This window comes from Hipposideros armiger, unplaced genomic scaffold (assembly GCF_001890085.2).
Source record: "Hipposideros armiger isolate ML-2016 unplaced genomic scaffold, ASM189008v1 scaffold_474, whole genome shotgun sequence".
Classification (NCBI taxonomy): domain Eukaryota; kingdom Metazoa; phylum Chordata; class Mammalia; order Chiroptera; family Hipposideridae; genus Hipposideros; species Hipposideros armiger.
In genome coordinates this window covers 1,353,152-1,380,737 of record NW_017731824.1, presented here as the reverse complement: position 1 = coordinate 1,380,737, position 27,586 = coordinate 1,353,152, and the positions used below count along the sequence as shown (strand labels likewise).

Below are 27,586 nucleotides of genomic sequence, written 5' to 3'. Positions count from 1 at the left end.
TCTGGCAGAACTCTGCTACTGTGCCAACCACAGCCAGCCCAGCCAATTTGTCATCAAGAGCGCCAAGAGGACTAAAATTCCGCATCGCGGTTCCTCCAGCCTCACAACGCGCCCCTTCCCCTCCCTTCTCCTGGCCCCGCCTCCTGCGCGCGGCGCACCTCCCTCCCCTGTCTGTTCAGCCAATAGGCGGAGACGTTTGTGGGAGTGGGACTTCTCTCTCCGCCAATGCAGGAGACCTTTGCTGTCTCGGTTCCGCCCCTGCTGGGGAGGTGAGGCCGGAAGATGGCGGCAGTCGCAGAGTTGACGTTGCTGGAGAAGTCCCTGGGGCTGAGTAAAGGGAACAAATACAACGCTCACGGTGAACGCCAGGTAAGAAGCGGCGGCGGCGGCGTGGAGGGAAGAGGGAGTAGGGGGAGGCACGTAGGGCGGACTCAGCAGCCGGGTCAGACGGAGTGAGAATGCGGCCCTTCACCTCCCCACGTGTCTGTGCCGCGGGTCGGGCTGGCGCCTCTGGGTCTTTTCGTGCCGCTCTAGCTCCGGGAAAGAGGAGGGCGAACCTGCTCCCCACGGGCCCGGCCTGAACTTTTCCTTTCAGTAAGTCCTCGTCATTCTATTCTGAGAAAGCGAGGAGGGTCCTCAAAGAGCCCATAGATTAACCAACCTGGAGGCCCTGCGTTTGAGTTCAATGACAGCAGTTAATTATGACAGTACCTTTCATTCGGTATTCGGCAACTACTCCAGACAGCTAACAGGATGCCAAGTAGTACTGTGCTGGGCCTGGGGAATACAGCGGTCATAGTTAAGGCTGACACGTTCCCTCCCCTCAGGAATCTTGCTTTTTTAGCTGGGTGGACAAACATTGCAGCTATTTTCATTACAATGCTGAAGAGTGATGCATCGAAGCAGGCGGTTTAGAGTACACAATGAATGGATCTAGAAGATTCAGGGAAGGCTTTTCTGAGGCCTTGTGATATCAATTCAGTGTGCAATGTGCAGAGAATGAGGGTGAAAGTTAAACTGTATGGGATTGACTGGTGAGGTGTAAGGACCCAGATTTCTCAAGCACTTGTGTGTTTTATGAAGATCCTTGTTTGTAGTGGAGGGAATATATTCGAGGAAGAGAATGATTGTAGGAAGGCAACTTTGGCTGTACAGTCATGTGTTGCTAAATGATGTGGATGCCTTCTGGAAAATGCATGGTCAGTTTTGTCCTTGTGAGAACATAAGAGTGCGCTTACACAAGCCTAGATGGCATAGCCGACTACACACCTAGGCTACATGGTACAGAGAGAGCCTGTTGCTCCTAGGCTACAAGCATGTACAGTATTTAGTTACTGTACTGAATACTGTAGGCAATTGTAACAATGGTATTTGTCTCTAAACATAGAAAAGGTACAGTAAAATTGTGGTATAAAAGGTAAAAAATGGTACACCTGTATAGGAAGGGCACTTACCATGAATGGAGCTTGCAGGACTCTGAAGTTGCTCTGGGTGAGTCAGTCAGTGAGTGGTGAGTGAATGTGAAGGCTGGGACATGACTGTACACTACTGTAGACTTTGTAAACACTGTACACTTAGGCTACATTAAATTTATTTAAAAATTTTTTCAATACTAAAACTTGGTATACTATAACTTTTTTACTTTAAAAACTATAAACAAAACTTTTTTACTTTTATAAAAACACAGCTTAAAACAAACACATTGTACAGCTGTACAAAAATATTTTCGGTCTTTTTATCTTTATTCTATATGCTTTTTTCTTTTTTTATCTTATTTTGTTTTATTTTACTTTTTAAACTTTTTTGTTAAAAACTAAGACGCACACACACACATAAGCCCAGGCCTACACAGGGTCAGGACCCTCAACATCACTGTCTCCACCTCCATACCTTGTCCCATTGGCATGGAGCTGTCATCTCCTGTGATGACAATGCCTTCTTCTGGAACACCTCCTGGGGGACCTGCCTGAGGCTCTCCTTGAGAAGATGTCACTCGGTTCAGAAAAGTGTCCATGGTGGTTTGTTTGGTTTCATTCTTTCATAAAAGATTTGCTCCTAAGCAGATAATGCACCATAAACATTCCTCTATTAAAGACTACTATAATGTCACTAGGGATAGGAATTAGTTACTTACTTTAACTTGCAGGAAGTAACCTTTTACTCTAGCCATAAAATGGTAATCTCCCCATATACTGCAGAGTCCTGTTGACCTAGATGTGAGTATGAAAGTACCCTGAAACATGTAAGTCACTAGACGAGTATACGATACTCCTTCATGGCTAAAAAGAGCAGCAGGCTTCCCAAGAATGTTATTCTTTTTTCGTTTGCATAGGTCATTTAGATTGTATACCTGTTATTTATAATGGTCAGTCTCCCCTTTGGATGATGCTTTCCATTTTCTTTTAAATTTCTCATAATGTTTCACTTAGTTATGCATCAAGAACATTTAAATTAATTAGCAATTTCTTATGATCTGGCCTTTTGTATTGCCGTTATAATAGGGGAAACATAAAAAGTAGGATTATTTTTCAGATGGCTACCTGAAGCCCAGACTTTATTATCAGTAGCTCTAATTATATTTTGGAATGTTTCTAAAAATAAAAAATATTGGCTGAAATGACTGCAAAATTGATGAATATGCAGTCCGTGGTAACCAAGTCACCATCACAGTCCACATCTAGTTAATGAGATAGCTAATTGTATTAGGTTACATATCACTAAAAACAGCCTAGATCCCATTTAGTGTTTCCAACTATATCATCATGAACTCCTGTTAACTGTAACGTTCTTATTTTTGTTATTACAGAAGTTGGGTTTATTTAAGCATGTTCCCCTTGCTAAAGCCAGGGTATGGGTAAACTTGATGGAAATTGATGCAGTATTATTAGGATTTTTGTTTTCTCTCTTTATACACACAGTTATAAATTATGTAGAAACATTCTACTGATTACTACAATGTTATTACCAGTTTCATCATCAAGCATCTGTTATCAAATGTAAATTACATAACTGCTATTTTCCTGACTTTCATTTATGTAATTCAGTAATTTAGAGTAAAATCTTAGAGATTGGAAAAAACAGTTCAGGGGTTTAGCAATTACTTTGAACTTAAGAGTCGCGATGGTATTTGTCTTTAAAATTACTTCAAGAACTTTTTTTTCTGTTCAAGATTCCAGTTCTTCAAACAAACAATGGTCCAAATCTAACAGGATTGACTACTATAGCAGCTCATCTAGTCAAGCAAGCCAACAAAGAATATTTGCTTGGAAGCACTGCAGAAGAAAAAGCAATAGTTCAACAATGGTTAGAATACAGAGTAACTCGAGTAGATGGACACACCAATAAAGATGATATCCGCATTCTGTTGAAGGTATGAGGACTTCTCTTTATATGCTGAAATTCATGAACTATTGCTACAGGGCTCTCTCTTCCCTGAGATTCAATAGCTGAAACTATTGGCTTTGTTTCCTTCTGCCTCAGGTTACTTTGGACTTGTTGTTACCTTTGCCTGGAGCAGACTCTGCCAGCCCTCCCCCTTCAGATCTCAGCTCAGATACTCCTTTCTCAGAAATGTCCTTGACTACTCTCTCAAACAGATGTGGTTCCTTGTTCTGTAGGCTTTTTCTTTCATAACACAGCACCCTGTGCTTTTCCTTCATAATACTCATCATAGTCAATCATTACAGCTTTGTATGACTTTTTTTAAGTGATTGCTTAATATTTATTCTCCCATGGGCAGTCCTGATTCCCTAAGCAATAAAATACTTTCTCAAAGATAAGAGGTAATCAGAATCTTTGGAGATTGTAATTTGAAAAACAGTGTCAGATTGATGTGAGAAAGCCCACATTTCCCTCCCTTGAGACTTATAGCTTTAGGATTTGTATTTTCTTTTCCAAGAAGTCAAATTGGAATAAAAGAACCTATTTTATAAAATATAAACTTAATATGGCTTCAGGGTCACCAAGAATGAAAAACATTACAAATGGAATTATTTTTGTTAATTATTTTTATAAAAATAAAGCAAAAATCTTGTAAAATTTTATAAAACCTTAAAATTTGAAGGAACCTTAGAGATCATCTAGACAATCACATATCATTTCAGGAACCCCTTCTGTTTCCTAATTTTGTTCCCATTATCATATAAATTGGTAATATAAGTTGTGTAAGAAGATCTTATAATAGTGAAAGTTTTTCATTTATCACCCTGGGGAAAATGGTTTAAACTATATTCTTGATAGATTTCATCAAGAGAATTGATAGAAAATAAATCTCGGGGCTTGTTCCTTTATAGGTCTATCATGCTGACTATTCATTCTTTTTCTTTTCTTTTTTTTTTTTTTTTAAAGATTTTTATTGGGGAATTGGGAGGATGGGAACAGTGCTGGGGAATTGGGGGAAGGGGAACAGACAAGTTTGCCTATCGTTTTGTTCTTCAGTCTAGTTGTGGAGGACGTTGCTTCACTGGCCCAAGTTGTCACCATCATTGCGCTCTTCCCAGGCGAGGCAGATCAGTCGCCGGCTTCTGGACGGCCGCTCACTGCCTGGCCGCTCACGCTGGCTGCTGGCTACATACGGTAGCCCATGGCAACCCACTGCTACAGGGGCTGCAGCCTACGCCGTTGCTGGCAACTCACAGCAGCCAAGCTCCAGGTTGAGCTGTTGTTCAGCATCTCAGCTGCGGAGGGCAGTGTCACTGGCCCTCATATGTGGGATCCGAACCGGGGCCCTCTGGCGTCCCAAGCCAGTTCTTAACCATCGCGCCACTCGGCCGGCCCTGACTATTCATTCTTAATATTCATACTGACTTTCCCCTCTGCCCCCTGCCATGCTCAGCAGCATTTCCAGAGGGAAACAAGCATGTCTAATTTCTTAAGTGAATGTGAGATTTCAGGCAAGTAAGAAATAAATATAACTCTTACAGTTTTCCAAAAGAAAGCGTAATAAAGTACTTACTTCTGAAAGATAGGAGCAAAATTTCATTTAATTGGGTTTATAAGTTCAAAAGTTACATTCATAGATATGGTATTGTCGGGGAGTGGGCCCTTCTCGGTGTGAAGTCCAGGTCCTTGGCAACTCGAGAAAAGAAATGAATGAGATACCGAGGCAAAGTAGTGAAAAAGCAGTTTATTAGAAGAGATAGTATACTTTAAAGAAATAGAAGTGGGCTCGAGGAGTAGAGGATGGCTCAAGGGCCCATCATTAGAAGAGAAATTACATTCCACAGGGTTTGGAGCAGGCCACACGCAAAGGTGAGGCTCAAAAAAGGGAGGAAGGCAGGGCCGACTGGGTGGCTCAGTTGGTTAAGAGCTCACTCAAGAATGTGAGCTCCAAACAACAGGGTCACTGGTTTGATTCACAGCCCCAGCTGAGCTGCCACGGAGCTGCCAACAGGTGGCAGGATGGCTCAGCTAAAAAAAAGAGGAAGGTGTCAAAAGCAGTCAAAAAGCGGACTTCCCAGGACTTGGAGTTTTTATCCCTTTTTCTCTAGAATGCGCTGTTTCCCTCTGGGCATGGGACCACTTGATTGGCACCTTGATTGACAAGAGATACTGCACAGGTGTGAGTGACTGGTCTGATCTAGTTGGGTATTTTGTGCCCATTTGTTTTCCCGCAGGGGTAGGTAATTACAATACAAGGGGAGTTTTGGGTGGAGAGGGGAGGTCTCCTGGGTGGTTGCACTCTGTGGATGTGCAGGAATGCAGAGACCCAATGCCTGCCTCTAACTGCCTGCCTTGTTTTCCCCTTGAGAGACGTGATCCCCATAAAATCTCTCTATAGGAAGCTGAGGGACAGGAGGTCTCTTCTTCTGTATCTGCTTCCTGCTGGGCAGGGGCATAGAGGTGTCCTTGCCTATTTGGGGGATTCACGGAACTCTCACCCTGTCTAGTCTCAGATGAGAAAAAGGCGTCTTGATCTCTGCCTGGAAGACCATTGTTGGCTTCTTTGGTTGTGACTGGCAATCTTGCTGGGGTATCATCTGTATCCCCAAGGTCCCTGAATGAGGAAAAAATAGATTTTAATTAATAAATCTGCTAACTCTTAAGAAACCTGTGGCCATTCAGCCTGTCACTCAGGTGGTGTCAGCTGTCTGGGCCCAGAATGGGTTTGGCATTAAGCTTACTGGCCTGGGGGATATTAGGAAGTCACAGGCTTTTAAGTAGTTATCTGAAGCAGGGGTAGGAGATTTCTATGAACAATCTATTGTTTAGGATTAAGAAACTGATTTACAGACAATCAAGAAGCAAGGGGTGTAGAAGAATTCTATGATTCAGGTTAGGAGCAATTTTTAGGATTCAGAAACTTCTTAGAAGAGTAATCAAAGCCAAGAGCTAAGAAACTAAGGAACTAGGGAGGAGACTTAACATTTCTATAGGAAAGAAAACAAAAGGGTTTTTTTTTGGGGGGGGGCTACTCTGTTGGCCCACAACAGTATTAGGAGCATAATAGTAATTGCACCAAAACATTGTATCTGTAATAGGTAATCATCTGAAATTTCAATTAGGACAGTCTGCTGGAACTATTACCATTTTTGAAATGTACGAGGAGCTGGGTGATTTGGGCTGTGGCCCATGCTCTGCCACAGTTTGATCATCTGAACCTACAGCAATGTGTCAGATACAGTTCTGGAGCTAGTGATACAGTGACCCATTTATACACATATAAGTCCTTCCCTTTATAGAACTCGTACCAGTGGGGGAGACAATTGTGTGGATAATGGACTGCAATGTGATTTTTGGCCATCTGAGCACTGATGAGAAAGGGATGTTTTCTGTTTCACTTTGCTTTTTGCTGTTTTATGATAGCTTTTTTTAAAGGCAATAAATATCATAGAAATTTAGGAAATATAAATAAGCAAATAAAAGAAATTTCAAACACTTGTGGTTCCATCATCAAGAGACTTGTTAATAATGCTTATGGTCAGTCATCAAATATTTATTGAACCCCTTTTGTGTTCTTTCATGCTTTTTCTTTTCAGATATAGGTATGTGTGTTTTATTTTAAAAATGGGTAGTTATTGGACACTATTTTATTTTGTTCACTGACAGTATCTTGTGAACATCTTTTCATGTCCATAAATATTCACTTATACTATCTTTTTTTTTAATTAAAATTTATTGGGGTGACAATAGTCAATAAAACTACACAGGTTTCAAGCATACAATTCTATAATACATCATCTATATATTGCATTATGTGTTCACCCAGAGTCAGTTCTTCTCCCATCACCATGTATTTGACCCCTCTCCTTCTACCATCTCCCCACCCCCTTACCGCCTGGTAACCACTAGGCTTTTGTCTGTGTCAGTGAGGGTTTTTTTTAATTTGTTTATCTTGTTCCTTTGTTATACTATCTTTTTGATAACTTATTAGTATTTCATCATATAGTTGTACCAGAACATAAGTAGCCTATCCCCTGTGTAGTTACTCTTAGATTGTTGCTAAATATTTTAGCACATTCCCATTTGTTTCCTTAGGCTAAATTCCTACAGGGGAAATTGCTGGACCAAAAACTATGTATACATTTTTAAGGCTATGTTGCTCATTTGCCCTCCAGAAAAGTGTATTATTATAGTTTGGTGGTATATGAGAGTGGCCTCTTCCACAAAACCCTTGCTAACGTGGATATTACCCTTTTGTTCCTTCACCACCCCAATTTCATTACCAAAACAAATGAAACAAAAAGTGATTTCTTTACTTTGTGTTTTTCTTCTTAAAGTTATTAATGCTATGACATTTTTTTCAGAATCCTTAGGACCATTTTCATTTTTAAAAATTTGCTTATACATATTCTTTGCCCATTCAGACTGGGATATTTACCTTTTTATTACATATTTTTAAAACTCTTGCTAATAGGATACTGTGAATGGGCTTAATTCTTACTCTCCAAAGTTCCATTTCAATGCTAAAACCATGATTCTAAATTTAAATGGCTCACAAGTACAGTAATATGTACTTTTATGGGCCCAGCACGCTTCTGCTGCACGACTCTGCTATCTGTAATACGTACTTTTAAAAAGCAGGCATTGCACAATGCTAACATCTGTTGAATCTATATGGAAGATACATAGTTGTTTATTATATTGCTTTTCTAAATTAGTTAGGAAGAACAAGAAAAATCAGGTAGTCCCAGGGGGAAATATTTTTTAAAGTTTGGCGATGGCATTGGAAAGACATGTTAAAAAAAAAAAAAGAAAGAAAATGACCATCAGAAATTAGTATTACTAATCAGAAAAAATATTACCTAATCATAGTTTTTTGTCTTTGGTTATGACTGTAACCTTAAGAGTCTGTATAACTAAAACGTAAATATAGATTCTATTTTAGGAATATATATTCTATACAAAGCAGTGTTAAATTATTGTTTCAGAGCTTAAAATGGTTCTTAAAATTAAATGAAGATGTATTTATTTTATTCGTGTACTTTATCAAAGTTGTTTCATTTGAAAACATTTGAAGAGAAACCATCTTCATTCAACAAATTACTGTAGAAATTTAAGTGATAACTCCTAATACACCAATATATTTTACCCTCCTTACCCAAATTTTATTTTGATTCTTCTGAATTTGTCTCCTCATTTATGCCCTCATCTATACCAGCGCTAGCAGTCCATATTCATATTCATATACCATTTTGAAAATTACTCTCTTTAGATGAAAATGTGGGCAAATTAAAAGAGATTAAATTCAGTTCAGTGAACATTTACTGGTTACTGAACCACTGTGTGCCAGGCATTTGGGGTGTAATTTGAGAAAACAAAATGTTCTCTCTACAGTTTAAGGAATTTTTCCACAATAAATGCTATTAATTACTGGGCAGTGTTTTATAACTAGTCATTAGAGGAGCCTGTGAGAATATCCATTAATACTTCATATAACCTATTTATAAACCTTTATCTAAAGGTTATACGAATCTTTTGTCTTTTTTAATTTCAATGTACTTCAATACAAATTCCTGTGCTGTTAAGTTATATGTTGATTTTGAAAGGGACCAAAAGTATTCATATAATATTTTTTTATCTAGGTTTTTTTTTTTTCCTTTTTTCAGGAAACTAATTGATTTATTCATTCTGGTCTGTCAGACAATAATTCAAATTTAGATTAGGACCTTTTAATGTTTAACATGTACTTTAAATATTTTTTCCTTCAAAAGTGCCTACTAGCTATTTAGGGAGCTCAGTGCTTATTAGTTTTTTTCTTTTTTTTTTTAAGATTTTTATTTGGGAATTGGGGGGATGGGAACAGTGGTAGGAAATTGGGGGAAGGGGAACAGACAAGTTGCTGTCGTTTTGTTCTTCAGTCTAGTTGTGGAGGACGTTGCTTCACTGGCCCAAGTCGGCACCATCATTGAGCTCTTCCCGGCCGAGGCAGATCAGTCGCCAGCTTCTGGACGGGCCGCTCATGGTGGCTTGAGGGCCGCTCATGCTGGCTGCTAGCTACACACGGTAGCCCATGGCAACCCACTGCCACAGGGGCTGCAGCCTACGCCATCGCCGGCAACTCATGGCAGCCCAGCTCCAGGTTGAGCTGCTGTTCAGCATCTTAGCTGTGGAGGGCAGTGTCACTGACCCTCATGTGGGATCCGAACCGGGGCCCTCTGGCATCCCAAGCCAGTTCTTAACCATCGCGCCACTTGGCCGGCCCGAGTTTTCTTTTTTAATGATTTCAAATGAATTCTTTTTTGTATATACTTAAATTAACATTCAAATATATTTAAAAATTGATGGTAATTGTCTGGAGAACAAATGACAGAGAGCTTTCTGTAGACTTAAATGGTGTTTAAACCTGGAGTCTTTGGGTGTGGAAAAACTAGATATCCAATTGCAGAAGAATGAAGTTGGAGTCTTAGCTTACATAATATATAAAAATTAACTCTGAAGTACCTAATTTATACTAACATGATTCTGACTTAAAAAAAAATTTAACTCAAAATAAAGTCCTAAATGTTGAGATCTAAAACTATGAAACTCTTAGAAGAAAACATAGGGGAAAACAACACATCATTTGATTTGACAATGATTTCTTAGATATGATATCAAAAGCACAGATGACAAAAGTAAAAGAAATTTTGGACTATATAAAAATTTAAAACTGCTGTTCATCAACAGACTCAAGCAACAGAGTGAAGAGGCAACCCATGGAATGGGAGAAAATATTTGCAAATCATATATGTGATAAAGGATTAATCTCCAGAATGTATAAAGAACTACTAAAACTCAACAACAAAAATCCTAAGAACCCAATATAAAAAAATGAACAAAGGAGTTGAGTAGACATTTCTCCAGAGAAGATATACAAAGCTAACAAGCGTATGAAAACATGCTCAACATTAACTTATCATTAGGGAAATGTAAATCAAAACTACAGTGAGCTATCACCTCATATCCATTAGGTTGGCTATACCAAAGAAACAGAAAATAACAAATATTGGCGAGGGTTTTCAGAAATCAGAAGCCTTGTGCGTTGTTGGTGGGAATGTAAAATAGTATAACTAGATTACAAAAAGAATTGCCAAAAGATCCAGTAATTCCACTTATAGATATATACCCAAAAGAATTCAGACTGTGTCTTAAACATTTTGTACAGCCATGCTCATAGCAATATTATTCACAATAACTGGGAGGTGGAAACAACCCAAATGTCCACTGACAGATGAATGGATAAAATGTGGAATATACATACAATGGAATATTATTCAGCCTTAAAAAGGAAGGGAATCCTGACACGTGCTACAACATGGATGAACTTTGAGGATATTATCCCAAGTAAAATCATAAGCTAGTTACAAAAAGACAAATACTCTGTGATTCCACTTATAAGCAGTATCTAAAATAGTCAAATTCATAGAAATAGCAGAATGACAGTTGCCAGGGCCTGGGGTGAGGGGGAAATGGGAAGTTGTTTAATAGATATAAAGTTTTAACTTTTCAAGATGAAAAAATTCTGAAGATTGGTTTTACAAAAGTGTGAATACCTTTAACACTTACTGAATTACCAGTATTTTACCATGTATCATGAGTTCCTGTGTATAATACGCTCCTACATTTTTGGCTCAAACTTTCAGGGAATAAATCTTTCATTTCAATTTTTTAATTCAAATTTTTATTTGTTTACGTTTAGGTATAAAGGAATTTTAGCATTTATTTTTTTAACATATTATGGTACAAGAAAGTTTATGTACCAATAACAAATTTATGATATTTACATATCACAGAAGGCCACAAACTCTTCTTCGTTGTTGTAAGTTCGTCGTAAGTTCAACAGAACCACTTATTGTATTCCAGGTTATTCTTTTGCATGCGGATATCATTATTGATTTCTAGAGTTACGCTTTTAACTAATAAGCACAAATAAAAGAATTAAAAACATTCATATAGATGTGGAATTAGTACTACCCATGTATAATGTGCATCCTTAGTTTTCCATCACAAGTTTGGGCAAAAAAAGTGCACATTATACACAGCAAAATACGGTATACATTTAAAAATGGTTAAGATGGTAAATTTTATGTTACATATATTCTGCAATTAAAAATTTTAAATATATATAAAAATGAAACAAACCAATAAGTTATAATTTTCTTAAGAGATAGAAATTGTTGAGGAGCTTTTTATATTTTAATGGAAAAAATAAATCTACCATCATGATTTATAAAATGTTCCCCCAAAAATAAAAGTTGGAAGTCTGAAATGATTACTTTGAATATCATTTCTAATGTTTTCTTATTTATTTAAAATAAAATAAGACTAACAGTGTTTACCTTATTTTTTAAAATGAGATGATTGGTATGATTTGTGATTTTTGAGTGAATCTGAATCTATTAATGTCAAAGATTAAATTTGTTAAATTAAATGTCAGCACTCTGTTTTCTAATAGACATCTAAATGTTTTAAGTCAAATGATATGGTAGTTAACTTTATTATTACTGTTTTTTAAACTAACATTTTGTTTTTTCTAGGATCTTAATTCATATCTTGAAGATAAAGTCTACCTTACAGGATATAACTTCACCCTAGCAGATATCCTACTATACTATGGACTTCATCGCTTTATAGTGAGTATTTGAGTAGTTATTAACATCTTTTTCTGTAATGTTGAGATGATTTTTTGGTTTTAATTTAAATCTATTTTCAATTTAGCAAATAAAAATGAAAGGAATAATTTTTATACGGGGTACCTTATGTAAATATTCCTTCCACGCATCCATGAAACATGGTAGCTTCCTGTTCCTTGACTTGCTTGATTCCTGTTCTTGCTTCTGCTCTTCTTTGCAACTACCTCTCTTGCCACCCTTTGGACTTGATGGTCATCATTACCTGGACCCCATGGTAACCATTTCACTCCACCTCTACATATTAATTCTAGCACCCCATCTTCTGTGGGACCTCTTACCCTTAGATCTTAATCTCTCACTCCCTAATGCCATCCTTATCTGAGGTAACTGGATTCCTTCCCTTTTTCCTAACCTGTATACTTTCTTCCCCATCCAACCTGGATCCCCTTTCATGTAATTTCAACTACACCCTTTTAAGATAGCGTGTTCAGCTTCTTTGTTCCACCATATATTCACCACCCTTTCTTTGTAAATCCCCAGCTCTTGATCAGTCTAAATAAATGCCTTCAATCTTATATCCAGGCTGAGAGCTGTGTTGGAGAACTTATAAAACTACAGATTGGTACTCTGAGTTTATACTGTACAGTTTCAGCTCCGCTTTCTTATGGCTCAGCGCTTTCATTTCTCCCAGGCAGAATTCCAGACCTTTAGGATGTTCCTCAAGCCCCTCCCTTCTACCTCCCCCTTTATCTTCAGTCCTTATCACAGAGCCTTCACCCCTTATTCAGCTAGAAAATGGAGGCCATAGTTTAAATACTATCATCTTCCAGCTCTTCTACATGCACCTCATCCATCTTGTCTGCTATTTCTGGCTTCAGAAAGCATCACCTTGCTTTTCTCCTAGGCTAATATGTTCACCTGGCCTCTTACCTCAACTCCCTCTCCACGTCCTGTCCACTTTCTGGATTTCGTCTGAAATTTCATATCCTTTCTCATATCTTAAAAATTTTTTCTCTGTCTGGTCATCCTCTTTACTTTAAATCATTTCCCATCATAAATTTATTTACAAACAATTAGATGGCACTCACTATGTTCCACAGGCACTGTTCTGTATGCTTTACAAATGTTACCTCATTTAGTGCTTATAATAGCCCTGTGAGATGGGTACACTTATCATCCCCATTTTACATACAAAGTAACTGAAGCATAGAGGTCAGATGTCTTCTTTGAGACCACCCAAGTAATTGTCAAAAGCAGCTCTGGAAACTAGGCAGTTTGGGTTAGAGTTTGTACCTTCCTAGGTATCTCTCTACCTAAAACCTCCTTCCCACACCTGTCTTCTCCCTGTAGAAAAAAAGAACTCATACATTTTTCTATATTCTTCACCTCATTCATCTAGTCAGTCATGTCTTGCTGTTTCCACCTCATGGATCCTCTCACATGTGTCTCTTCCTATGATCCTGGATGAAATGGCCTACTTCCAGAATTAATTATCTTTTGTCTGCTATTGAAATGGCCTCCTGCCGTCAGTCTCACCTCTTACAGTCTGCCTTTATTGCCACTGGAACGATTTTTCTCATGAATGTATCTTTTTATTTCTCAAAATACGTAAGTAGCTCCTCAGCCCCTTCTTTACGCGACCCCGCCTCATCTCCATCATTCTCAACACCCCTCTCTCTCAGCCATGATGTGTTCCCTGGAGTCTCCTCACCCTTGGCTCTTTCTGCTCAGCGTCCTTGCACTGCTCTTCATTTGCTCCTTGGCCCAGCCCTTATCTTCCTCCCAAATTCATTTGTGTTTCATCAGGTATCACTCAGCTCTGGCACTAATTTCCTGGTGGAGCCCTCTCAGGCTCCTAAAGCATATTCAGATGCTCTTTGCTCCATTTCTTCTTGTACCTCACACACCACCTCAGTTCTGACTTGTTTCATTTTCTACTGTAATTCTTGGAAATTTTCACCATCTTTAATTTAAATTATAAACTGCTTGAGTCAGAGATTGTAGCAATTCATATTTGTAACACCACTGCCTGACACAATTCCTTGCACATGAATATAGTCTGCCCTCCCTTCCATACACACTGAACAATATAATTCACATATTTTTTATGTTTTTCAGAATTTTATATGTACTTTCTCATTGTACTTCATAACTCTGGAGGAGAGTAAGACTAGTGGTATTGTCCTCCTATTACAGAGAAGAAAACTAATGCTTAAGAACATCAAGTACTTTGTGCAAAGACAGAGCTCAGGTTTTGGAAGGGCCGAGACAAACTCAGTTCTCTGACTCAAGTGTCATAATGTGAGGAAGCCTTTGTAATCAAAAATGCCGTTGTAATGTATGACAGTTGTTCTTCGTTCCCCACCCAAGCTCTAATTCCTCAATTTGGATTTATATTCCTTATTAAGCATTATTTCTCTAAAATCCCTAAGTGATTGTATTAAATTCTATAACATTATTGTAATGGCCTAGGATGACCCTTAATTCAACATGGTACTCTCTATTATTACAAGTTTACTTAGTAAGAACTTACTATATGTGCCCATTATACTGTACTTGAGGGACATAAAAGAAGTATAAAAATATTTTTAAATAAGTTTTGATTTCATTAAAGAGATAAGACTTTTACATGAAAACAGTGAATAAGAAAAATTGGCATCTAGTGCTAATTTCTGATCAAAATATTATGGGATCAATTAAAGAGGCATAAGGAGAAAAGTAGAATGTAGAATCATGTAATAGTCAGAAAAATATCTGTTGAATTTGAATGGCTTTGGCTATCCAAGGGAATTTTTATTGTTTTAGAAAGCTTATGATAAGTTAAAGCATAAATATTTCTTATAAGTAGGATGACCACATGATTTATCATCCAAAACAACAGTTTTGTCAGTGAAAGAAGGGCTATTAATAATTACAATGGTACATCAGGAATAAAGTGGGACCAAAGGTCCCCATACTTAAAAGGAATAAGACTCAGTTTTTAGTAAAATACGGAGATTTAGGAAAGGATCATGTCAATCTCTTTCTCTTTACACTTCAGTATAATTAAATCTAAAGTAAACTTATTGAAATGTGAAGATGAGCTGAAATACTTTGATCATATCAGTCCCTTTATTCTATTCTAGATTCCAAATATTTTCATAGCCTTTTGAGTTTAGAATGGTGGCGTAGCACAACCTACCTCATTTCAAAATGCAAAAAGCCTCCAAGGTAAAGAGGGTTTGCTGTTAGGGCATCTAATAATAACTATCCTTTTCCTGCACCCAGGAGTCTTTCAACTGGGGAGTATATAACTTGATTGGAATGAGACTGTGCTGCTAAGAGCATGGTTACCTATAGACGGGAACAAAAACGTTACTTACTTAACAACCAGAACAACACACTTGTTGACATTTTAAAAACATATTTAAATGTGGCATTACTTAATTTAAAAGCTTCACATTAGAGACGTGTCCTCTGTAATCTTATGTGATGCCTGTCAGCAGGCTCGTGAAGGCCTGTCAGGACCTTCGCGAGGCCTGATTTCGTCTAGTGTCAAGCTTCATTAAGAAGGAAAGCATTTCTCCCACCTAGTTGTTTTTTGTTTGTTTTTTTAAAAGATGATAATGCAGTGTAACTCTTGCAAATCAAGTGTGCATTTACATTTTTCTCTCTTCTGGCTCATGCGTGTCATGCAGTAGGGACAGGAAATACTCTGAGAAGGAGGGAGCTTGTGTGGAATTTCTTTACCAGCTAGGTGAACAAGGTCATAATTTCATAATGCAAAATATTCATAGCACCAGCTACAGAGATGTTTAATTATGAGTCTAGGTGTCTTCCAGGATGTTTGGTTTTCAAGCAGGTTGAAAGTATTTCATTCAATGCTGCATGTTAAAACTAGGGTTACATTGACAATATTTAATGATCTGTACCTACTTATAGTTCCTATTTTGGAATGTGTATCTTCTTTATATGTAGTGACTAGGATATATGATTAAGGATATTAGGCTTATCTTTTTCAAAATATAATTGAGTAGAAAAATATGTAAGTCACTCTGTTAACCACCCTTTTCAGTTCCTAAAATGAGTTCATGACCAAAGCATCTCTCCTACCCTGGTCCAAGTGCAGGCAAAGTACATTGGAGAAATAAACACCTTCTCAAGGAACAGGCCTCAGATTGAAACCTTACTGTGACAGAATTGCACTGTGGTGTTAAATGACATCCCTGTTGAGTTACGTGTAAATATACCCAGATGAGAAAAAAAATGATTACTGGGAATGAAATTCAGGCAGAGGAGATACAAAGTTCAGACTTGCTACCTGCTCATATTCATCAGACAGTTTCTCGTGCTTTGTTTGCTTTGGCGGTGTATTTATTTTTGCTCCTATTCCTTCATTTATTTGTTCACGTTATTAAATACTTAATATGTAGTCAGCGCAGTGCACAAAACAGCAGTCAGAGAACCTTCAAGTCATCAAATAATCCCACTGTATTTTATTTCAGTGTGAGCCCAGTTTTAGTTGTGGCTGAGTTACTCTAATTATAAGATCTGGTCTGTCTTAATTCCCTTTGAGGAATATTACGTTGTTCTTCCTTTGTTAAACTGCCAGCTAGTGTGGCTGTTTATTATCACACTGGTGACTCATTGCTTTCTTAGAGCGATTTCACTAGTCGATAGTAGCCCCTATGAACAGACTGTTACTCAAGATTATTAAAATTCTTTGTAATGTTATGTGCTGCTTGAGTATAAGATTGTTATCAACTGAAATCCCTTTGTTTAGAAGTTCAGAGCACCAGTAGAGGCATGCTGTTCTCTTAGAAAGAAAGTAAAAGAAATAGCTGCAGAGCAGCCTGGGACTGCTGGCCACAAAGCATCCCAAAGGCAGCATGGTGCAGTTGGAAAGGTGGCAGACCAGCGTTTCACCCTGATCTGGAATGGGTCCCTTCAAGTGTTTCTCACATGTCTTCATGGAAAATTAGTGACTAAGAATATTATCTGTTTGGCTTTAGAGTTCAAACTAGTTATCGAGTGCCAACAGAAATACAAGGGAATGATGAAGTGGAAGGAGCCAAGCATCACTGTAGACAGGCTGGCATGTAGACCAGTACAAAGCAGGAAGTGGTAACCAGAACAATTGCTTTGTGTTTCCTGTTGTAAAAAGGGGCGGAGGTGGGAGGGTAGGGTGGACCAAACGAATCGACTATAGAAAGGGATGATGGAAGACCATTGTTATAAGTGAAATAGTTGATGGGGATCACATCCAAAAAGTTCTAAATAACTAAGTTTGGTGGGGAGAAAATCTGTTGTGTTTGTTTGTTTCCAGTAAGTTCAGAAATAGAATATCTACCAAAAATGTAGCAGAGGTAACAAATCAAGGTCAGTCATAATTTTCTCAGACTCAAGGGGCAAGCTCCAAAGTTTAAACGAAAAGGCTAAGTGGTAACTTGATCATTTTGAAAAAGCTCTGTGTATTTCTAGCAGTTTTCTGAGGGAAAGTGAACAAATTTACATTCTCTAAAACAGATCTCCTTAAAAATTATTAGAATAAATTGGGAACTATTAGACAAATATTTAGAAGGTCTCAGAACAACAATTATTTTGTAATTGTTAGGCCACAAAACAAGTCTCAATAAATTTAAGAAAATTGAAATCATATCAAGTATCTTCTCTGACCACAGTGCTATGAAATTAGAAATCAACTACAAAAAAAACCCTGGAAAACACAGAAATACATGGAGGCTGAATAACATGTTTCTAAATAGCGAGTGGGTAAAAAATGAGATCAAGGAAGACTCAGAAGATACCTCAAGACAAATGAAAACGAAAGCACCACAACCCCAAATCTTTGGAATGCAGTGAAAGTAGTCCTAAGAGGGAAGTTCAAAGCAGTGCAGGCCTACCTAAAGAAGCAAGGAAAATCTCAAATGAACAGGTTACCCTTACACCTCAGGGAACTGGAAAAAGAACAGCAAAATAAGCCCAAAGGGAGTACAAGGAAGGAGATAATAAAGACCAAAGTGGAAATAAACGAAATAGACACCAGAAAAACAATATAAAAGATCAATGAAACCAAGAGCTAGTTTTTTGAGAAGATAGACAAAATTGACAAACCTCTAGCCAGACTCATCAAAAAAAAAGAGAGAGGAACTCAAATTAGTAAAATCAGGAACGAAAGAGGTAAAGTGACAACAGACACCACAGAAATACAAAAAAAAAATTTAAGAAAAGACGATGAGCAACTATATGCCAACAAATTTGACCATCTAGAAGAAATGGATAATTTCCTAGAAGCATACAACCTTCCAAAGCTAACTCAAGAAGAAATGGAAAATCTGAATAGACTGATTACCACCAAGGAAATTGACTCAGTAATCAACAAGCTCCCAACAAACAAAAGCCCTGGACCAGATGTCTTCAAAGTAAATTCTACCAAACATTCAAAAAATAATTATCACCTATTCTACTCAAACAATTCCAAAAAATCCAGAAGGAGGGAAGGCTCCCAAACTCTTTCTATGAGGCCACTATCACCCTGATTCCAAAACCAGACAAAGACAGTACAAAAAAGGAAAACTACAAGCCGATATCCCTGAGGAACATAGATGCAAAAATCCTCAACAAATATTAGCAAACAGAATTCAGCAATATATTAAGAAGATCATACACCATGATCAAGTCAGGTTCATCCCTAGTATACAAGTTTGGTTCAATATCTGGAAATCAATTAATGTGATACACCACATCAACAATATGAAAAATATGGGCCGGCCGAGTGGCGCTTTGGTTAAGAGCTGGCTTGGGACACCAGCTGTAAGCAGCACAGCCCTGGTTCAGATCCCACATGGGGGCCAGTGACACTGCCCTCTACAGCTAAGATGGTGAACAAGAGCTCGACCTGGAGCGGGGCTGTTATGAGTCACCGGCGACGGCATAGCCTGCAGCCCCTGCTGCAGTGGGCTGCCATAAGCTACCGTGTGTGGCTGGCAGCCAGTGTGAGCAGCCGGCAGCTGGTATGAGCTGCCAAGTGTCACCGTGAGCAGCCGTCCAGTGGCTGGCGAGACCAATCTGCCTCACCTGGGAAGAGCGCAATGATAATACCAACATGGGCCAGTGAGGCGACATCTTCCACAGCTAGACTGAAGAACAAAAGGATAGCAACTTGTCTGTTCCCCTTCCCCTGATTCCCCAGTGCTGTTCCCCTCCCCCAATTCCCCAATAAAATCTTTAAAAAAATAAAAATAAAAACCATATGGTTATATCAATAGATGCAGAAAAAACATTTGACAAAATTCAGCACCAATTTATGATAAAAACTCAGCAAAGTAGGAATAGAGGGAGCATATCTCAACATAACAAAGGACATATATTATAAACACACAGCTAACATCATACTCAATGGGGAAAAGCTAAAACCATTCCCCTTAAGATCAGGAACAAGACAAGGTTGTCCACTTTCTCCACTTTTATTCAACATAGTTCTGGAAGTGCTAGCCATAGCAATCAGACAAGAAAAAGAAATAAAAGGCATCCAAATCAGTAAGGAGGAAGTAAAATAGTCATTATATGCAGATGACATGATAATATACATAGAGAACCCCAAAGACTCCACCAAAAAACTATTGGAACTGATAAATGAATTCAGTAAGGTAGCAGGATACAAAATCAATATTCAGAAATCAGTTGCATTTGTATATACCAATAATAAACTATCAGAAGGAGAAATTAAGAAAACAGTCCCATTTACAATTGCTTCAAGAACTATAAAATAGTTAGAAATAAATTTAACCAAAGAAGTAAAAGACCTGTACTCAGAAAATTATGAGGCACTGTAGAGAGAAATTAAATAAGATACAAATAAATGGAAACACATACCATGCTCATGGATAGGAAGAATTACTATAGTTAAAATGTCCATACTGCCTAAAGCAATATATAGATTCAATGCAATTCCTATCAAACTACCAAGGGTATTTTTCACAGAAATAGAAAACGTAATCCTAAAATTCATATGGAACCATAAAAGACCCCGAATAGCCACAGCAATTCTGAGAAATAAGAACAAAGTCCAGAGGTATCACGCTACCAGACATCAAATCATACTACAAGGCTACAGTAATCAAAACAGTATGGTACTGGCATGAAAACAGGCACATAGATCAATGGAACAGAATAGAGAGCCTAGAAATAAATCCATTCATATACAGACAGTTAATCTATGACAACAGAAGCAAGAATTTACATTGGGGTAAAGATAGTCTATTTAATAAATGGTGCCGGGAAAATTGGACTGACTGCAAAAAAATGAAACTGGACCACCTCCTTACGCCATATACAAGAACAAATTCAAAATGGATTAAAGACTTAAATGTAAGACCTGAAACCATAAGACTCCTAGAAGAAAATATAGGGAGTAAATTTGCAAACATTACCCTGAGCAATATTTTTACTGATATATCCCCGTGGGCAAGGGAAATAAAGAAAAAGTGAACATATGGGATTACATCAAACTTAAAAGATTTTTCACAGTAAAGGAAACCATCAAGAAAACAAAAAGGAAGCCTACTAAATGGGAGAAGATATTTGTCAATGATACATCTGATAATGGGTTAATATCCAAGATTTATAAAACATTCATGCAACTCAACACCACAAAAGCAAACAACCCAATTAAAAAATGGGCAGAGGATATGAAGAGGCATTTCTCTAAAGAGGACATACAGATGGCCAACAGGCATATGAAAAAATGTTCAACCTCACTAATCATTAGAGAAATGTAAATAAAAACCACAATGAGATACCACCTCACTCCCGTTAGAATGGTTATCATCAATAAATCAACAAACAACAAGTGCTGGCGAGGTTATGGGGAAAAGGGAACCCTGGTGCATTGTTGGTGGGACTGCAGATTGGTGCAGCCATTATGGAAATCAGTATGGAGTTATCAAAAAACTGGAAATGGAGCTACCTTATGACCCAGCATTTCCACTCTTAGGTAGGTATTTATCCAGAGAAATCCAAGACACTAATTCAAAAAAGTATATGCACCCCTAAATTCATTGCAGCACTATTTACAATAGCCAAGACTTGGAAACAACCAAAGTGCCCATCAGTAGAGTAGATGACTTGATTAAGAAACAGTGGTTCGGGCCAGTCAAGTGGCTCAGCTGGTTAAGAGCTCGCTTGGGAGCACCAGCTCTGAGCAGCAGGGCTGCGGTTCGGATCCCACATTGAGGGCCATTGACACTTGCCCTCTACAGCTAAGATGATGAACAACAGCTCGACCTGGAGCTGGGCTGCTGTCAGTTGCCAGCGACAGAGTAGGCTGCAGCAGGGCTGCAGTCGCTGCCGTGAGCTATGTGAGTGGCTGGCAGCCAGCATGAGCAACTGGTAGCCGGTGTGAGCTACCGGGAGCCACTGTGAGCGGCCATCCAGTGACTGGTGACCGATGGCCTCACCCAGGAAGAGCATAATGATCATACCAACATGGGGCAGTGAAGTGACGTCCTCCACAACTAGACTGAAGAACAAAACAGCAATTTGTCTACCTGTCTGTTCCCCTTTCCCGGGTCTCCAACACTGTTCCCCTTCCCCCAATTCCCCAATAATATCTTTAAAAAAAAAGAAAAGAAAAAAGAAACAGTGGTTCATTTATACAATGGCGTTTACTCAGCTATAAAGAAGAATGAAATTGTGCCATTTGCAAAAATATGGATGGACCTAGAGAACATCATGCTAAGTGAAATAAGTACATTGGAGAAATATGATCTCACTTATATGTGGAATCTAAAGAACTGAATAAACGAACATTGTAAACAGAAATAGCCTCAGAGACACAGAGGAAAAACTGATGGTTGCTAGATGGGAGGGGGTGGGGATGAGGGAGAAGGGGAAGGGACGAGACAACATAAATTGGTAACTTCAATATTGCCACAGGGATATGAAAGACAGTTTGGGGAATATAATCGATAATGTAGTAGTATTTTTTAGGGTGTCAGATGGACTCATCTCTTGTTAGGGAGACCACTTCATGGACGGTGTAGAGGCCTGACCACTGCACTGTACATCTGAAGCTGCCATTGAATAATAGTTTGTCAACTAAGATTTGATATATATGTTATCACAGTATGTGGAGTACAGTGCGGAGAGTGGAGTCGATGGAATTGTGATAGATGTGTATGCTATCGGGGGAGGGGGCGGTTGATTGGGGGAAGGGGGGGTCACTTTGTGAGGGATGAAAAGTATAACTATTGCATTGTTCTGTACACCTAAAACTAATAATAAAAAAAATTATTTTGTACTGTGAGTCTGTGATAATCCTTACACTAGAGAATCTAAATGTGAAATTTTTAAGTTGGAGAATATTGATTTTTCTGCGTGTTGTATTTTGTTATTTTAAATAATAGACCTGGTAGCAGCATATGCTAGTCCTCTGTAATAGCAAACTGTTCTGAAATGTAAATAGTAAACACTCATTGCTCTTTTTTACCCTGTTTCAAAATCTGAGTGAGCAACTTAAACATAGATCAAATAAAGTATTAGTACTTTATTGTTTGGAAATGCTTTCTTCTCAGTGCATTTTAATTCATTCTGAAAAATAATATCTCACAAAATGGCTGTGTGGAGACTTTTTGAAAGGAGCACTTTGGAAGAGCCTGAATTGCAGGAAGGTGGTCAGATTTGAATGATCATCTATTTCAGCCGCTGACATGAAATCAAGATAGAATAAAAGTTGTTTTTCTGTTTGCTTTAACTATCAGTAAAGACGTTTGTTGAAGTTGATTTTGAATTTTGTATTTATTTAAGAGAACTCACCCCCATTTCCTGTTAGATTTGCAGCTATGTTTACTACTGGTCGAGCTTTTAACAAACCTTATATTTTCTTTCAAAATCAGTGAAGAAGTTCACATATGGTAAAGATTTAGAAAAAGAACCAAAAAAGAGCTCTTTTACAAAATGTGTTTTACCTTTTGAAATATAGACTGATACTTAGTTTATTCCACAATGGTTGTTGAAATACCACCTATGTATAGCACACCAGACAGTTAAGAATAATGTAATTCTTTACATGTGAAACCATGAAAAGGACATTCTTGAGGAATTTCTTTAACAAATGTGTTCATTCTTTTATCTTCATGCCACAGACTATATTGTAGGTAAAATAGTTATAGTAACATGTCTGATAACTAGACACAACCTTACACCCCGTTAAACAAAATATGTATATTTTTATAATATGCTGTAGGAGCTCGTACTCTGATGTGGGACTTAAGCCTGAAACTTAAATTTCTATGTTAACAGGAGCAGCGAGACTCACTGCCAATAATTTAAGTAAGCTGGGCCAACAGAGGTAGACATTTGAGGCCACTAACGACAATGTTAAAAGATCAAATATTAATAAAATAATATCCTAATGTCATAAAGGCAAAAGGGGAGACAGGATAACTTATATCAGTTTTTCTTTTTAAATTGCTTCCTAGTAAATAGAAAACGGAAATATGAGTGCACGTAGACATTTATTGAGAAACTACTATGTATCTACCTTTTCATTTTATTGTTAATATTATTTTGTATTCTGTAGTAATCACTGCATATAGAGTGATTTGTCCTTCAGTTTTTTTGTTTTTTTTTATTATTATTAGTTTCAGGTGTAAAAAACAATGTAATAGTTACACATTTCACCCCTCACAAAGTGATAACTCCCCTCCCCCAATCTATTGCCTCTCTGACATGGCATATATCTATTACAATTTCATTGACTCTATTTCCTATACTATACTCCATATCGTGTGACTATATATTTATTAAATTATAGTTCACATATAATATCCAGCTTCATCTTCAGGTGTACAATACAGTGTCCTTCAGTTTTGTTGACCCAGTCACTCAGCAGAATATTTGGCTGTGGGCACCATTATAAACATGCTAAATTCTGAGTAGTCACAGGGCGTCCCTCTCACTAAAAGTGCCTTCCAGAAAAGTGCCTTCCAACTGGCAAACTGCTAATGGGTTTGGACCACAGGCAGGTGACTAAGGTGTTTCTCTTCGTGTAAACATTCCTGTCAGTTTTATGGAGACTTGCGATATCTATTAAATAAATGCTGAATTAACACCAGGAGAAGGAACTACACTATTTTTACATGGGTCCTGGCTGTGAGTTACTGCCCTACTGGCTTTCTTTTTACTTGACAATTCTTCATGATTCCAATCCAAAATTTGTCTTAGAGAAAAGTCTGTAAGTTACCTACTTTGGATTTTGAGCCCAGTGAAATGATTGGCACCAACTGTTTTTTATTGCATCTTTTTCTAACCAAATCTCTGGGCATTCTTGTAGCTTGTTAGTAAATTCTGTGAATTGCTACATCCACTGAAAACAGAGTTCAGCTTTATTGCAAACAGAATTTAGAAGGTCTGTTGTTCATCTAAGGCATCTGCCACTGGAAATAGCCCTTCTTATATTAAGCAATAATCACTTAAAATTAAATGGGTCATTGTCTTCTTGAGTAAAGTTTTTCCCTAGAGTTTAATAGAAAGGAAGCAGTAGTCCACACATATATATATATATATACACACACCTATATGTGTATGTACATACATATGTTTATATAGTATTCCCTTGTTCAGTATGTTAGATGTCAATAAACCTTTCTTTTTTTAGGTTTGCTAAAAAATACTGGCAAAAGAACTATATCTTAGTCTTTTGGAAGCTATTATCTTCCTTTCTCCTATTTTCCTTTCTAACAAAGTAAAAGCAAACTTTTTGGGCCTCCAGATCCAGGATAAATGTAAGATTGGCATTAATTAAAAACTTGAGATTTCCCTAGATAGCACATCTGGTTTTGAACTGAACATAAAAGCATTAAACAAATGGATAACTCTTCCAAGTGGCTGAGATTTTTCACTCCTATCTGAATATGTTGGCTGTGGGAAGTATTTTTTCCCCATTTTTATCTCCTACTCAGATGATATTAATAGTTGTGCTTATGTAATGTCTGTGTTGTGTGTGTGTTTTTAATCTCTACTTAGGTTGACCTGACAGTTCAAGAAAAGGAGAAATATCTTAATGTATCTCGCTGGTTTTGTCACATTCAGCATTATCCAGGCATCAGGCAACATCTGTCTAGCGTTGTCTTCATCAAGAACAGACTCTATACTAATTCCCACTAGAAGCTATCCTTGCCGCACAGAAGAATGATTTAAAACACTTTAAATAGAAAGTGTATTCTGGACCAGAGGACTAATGTAAATTGATAAACAGCCATTCTTTATTTGCTGAAATTGATAGAATTTTTAAGTATAAACTTGTGTCTGAATGTTTTATTTGTTGTTTAGTTGAAATTTTGTAATTTTTAATGTAAAAATTCAACTGCTGTCCAAACTTGAGTTAAGATCAAGTTATAAATTATCTTGTTTTTATAGATGAAGTTGTATTAATAAAAGTTGCAAATCAATGGCTTGATTTTTTTTAAAAAGTCCTTTTAATGGTTGACCTATATGGCTATTTAATGACTGTTGTTGCCCATTTTAAAATTCATTTTCCCCTTACAGATATTTACAGTAGTTTATTAAGATCATAATAAATTGTGCCAAGGATACTGAAAGGGAAGACAGATGGATTTGTTTTCAAGAATTTATGTGAACCAGTAAATGTGATTGAAAAAATCTTTTTTGTTTGTTTGTTTCTTTCCTGTAGTCAGCATTTATTGAGGTGAAACTAACTACTGAACTGTCCTAAAGGGAAATAGAATAAGATACATTCTCTTGAGTTAATGGCTCTATTTTGTTGTTGGGCTACTTGGAATATGCAGTGGCTAAGAAAAGATGGGAAATTCCTGCTATACCACTAATTTTGGACTTGATAATGACTAGACTTTTCTAAAGTAAAAGCCAACTCTCATAGAAAGGCTGCTGTTGAAGCACTATGTAAAGAACAAAGAGACTTTATTAACAGTTCCATGTAACTCTTACTATCTGAATAAATAAGCAATTATTGAGAGCTAAAGAATCTTATATTTCCAAACAGTAAGAAAAATAGAATTTTCAAGTGCCTTACTGTTTAACACTATTTAATTTTGGGGGGCTGATGCTGAATCTACGTACTAGTATACGATTCAAAGGTCAAGTGGAAACAGCAGAGACTTGGGAAACAGCCCTTTGGCGGAGTCCTGCTTGTATCACTTACTAGCTATGTGACCTTAAGCAAATCAGTTCACCATATTTTCTTAATGTATAAAAATAAAATGTAAAAATAAAAATAACTCTTAAGTCATGAGGACTAAAAGAGAGAATGTATGTGAGAAAGCCTACAATATAGCCGACAGCTCTCAGTGGTTTTCTCTGTAGGAGTCCCTCATTTTTGTCCTTCATGTTACTGAGGCAAGAGATTTACTAGGCCAGATGTGTAAGTATATTGGAGTAGATCAAGACAGTTTTTATGGGATTGGGTTTCACAATTCAATGTCCTTGGGAGCATTTTTAATTTTATAAAATGGCCTTTAAATTAGAAACTGTAAACTTGTATAACATTTGCATGTTCAGAGACTAAAGGGTTCAAGTTACTCTTGGGGGTTAGTATGTGTGCCCTCGAGTCAGGCCCCGTCGAGGACTTCATGCCCCGGCTGGGTCTGCTGTAAGGATTCCACATTATATTTCACTGCTGCAGATTACCCCTTGCCTCACACTTGTCTCTTCTCCCCCTGGAGTGCAGGAGGAGGCAAGCAGGACATACGGGGTACATAAGAGATGGGCTCCCCAGCCTTCCCATCCCAATCATTTCATTCTTTTATTTCAGTTCAGGTCAGCTGTGAGGAAAGGGTAGGAGGACACCTCTGGACTTCTTTGCTAAATGTCCCTCTCCCCACTTCTACCTTCTGAGTCTTTACCTCTGAATCCTTCCATCTGCCAGTCAGTTCTTTATTGAAATGCACAACATTGCTTCAACAGGTACTACCTGGTGCTACCATGTGCCGTGACGTCCCACCACCAGCTTAGATCTTACAGGTTGAAGGTAGGGCAGAAATACAGAGATCCGGCTCCTTCAGGCAAAGGTTAGATCATGTTCTTAGTATCTAGTCGAAACAATTCATTTCCGTGGAGAAATGCTGATATGTATTATGGGTATTTCTGTCAGGTATTTCTCCACCTGAAATGCTCTTTCCTTTTCACTTGATCACTGTGGGAGACCAGCTCCCGCAGGGTCTAGGGTTTCCCTCAGGTGGAGGCGGAGTCTGCGAGGAAAAAGGAAACGCACTGAGACACAGGAGCGCTTTTTCAAGAAGAGAAGTGTCTCACTTTATTTTACAGCATGCCCCTTTTTATAGTTGACCATTTCTCATCAGTAACTGTTTTAATCCTTTTTACCTATAATTATGTGACTAAGGCTAATCCTTTTACCTATAGTGACTATGTCTACTCAACAATTATCCTAAACACTATTAGCTAAGCAGTACTTTAAGATTTATAGGGTGTGTACTTTGACCTTTACTAAGAGACTAGTAGTGTGACTAAAATTGCCTTTAGTGTATAAAATAGAATTATTGTGATATATCTATCAG

At 37.7% G+C, this 27,586-nt stretch overlaps 1 protein-coding gene across 2 annotated transcripts; it reads left to right on the top strand.

The window, feature by feature from the left end:
• Positions 1 to 240: 240 nt before the first annotated feature.
• Positions 241 to 25,696, top strand: EEF1E1 (eukaryotic translation elongation factor 1 epsilon 1). 2 transcript variants are annotated; one of them, XM_019666540.1, is made up of 4 exons: positions 241 to 369; positions 3,170 to 3,370; positions 11,958 to 12,053; positions 25,059 to 25,696. In XM_019666540.1, exons 1-4 carry the CDS (start codon positions 283 to 285, stop codon positions 25,197 to 25,199), a joined length of 525 nt encoding a protein of 174 aa, XP_019522085.1. In that variant the 5' UTR covers positions 241 to 282; the 3' UTR covers positions 25,200 to 25,696. The 2 variants fall into 2 exon arrangements, with proteins under 2 accessions (XP_019522085.1, XP_019522086.1); XM_019666541.1 differs by having other exon boundaries at positions 25,033 to 25,062.
• The last annotated feature ends 1,890 nt before the right edge of the window (positions 25,697 to 27,586 follow it).

Coding starts and splice junctions, on each gene's coding strand:
- EEF1E1 (XM_019666540.1), top strand. CDS start 283: ATGGCGGCAGTCGCAGAGTTGACGTTGCTGGAGAAGTCCCTGGGGCTG. Junction 370..3,169: donor ACGCTCACGGTGAACGCCAG/GTAAGAAGCGGC, acceptor TTTCTGTTCAAG/ATTCCAGTTCTTCAAACAAA. Junction 12,054..25,058: donor ATGGACTTCATCGCTTTATA/GTGAGTATTTGA, acceptor ATCTCTACTTAG/GTTGACCTGACAGTTCAAGA.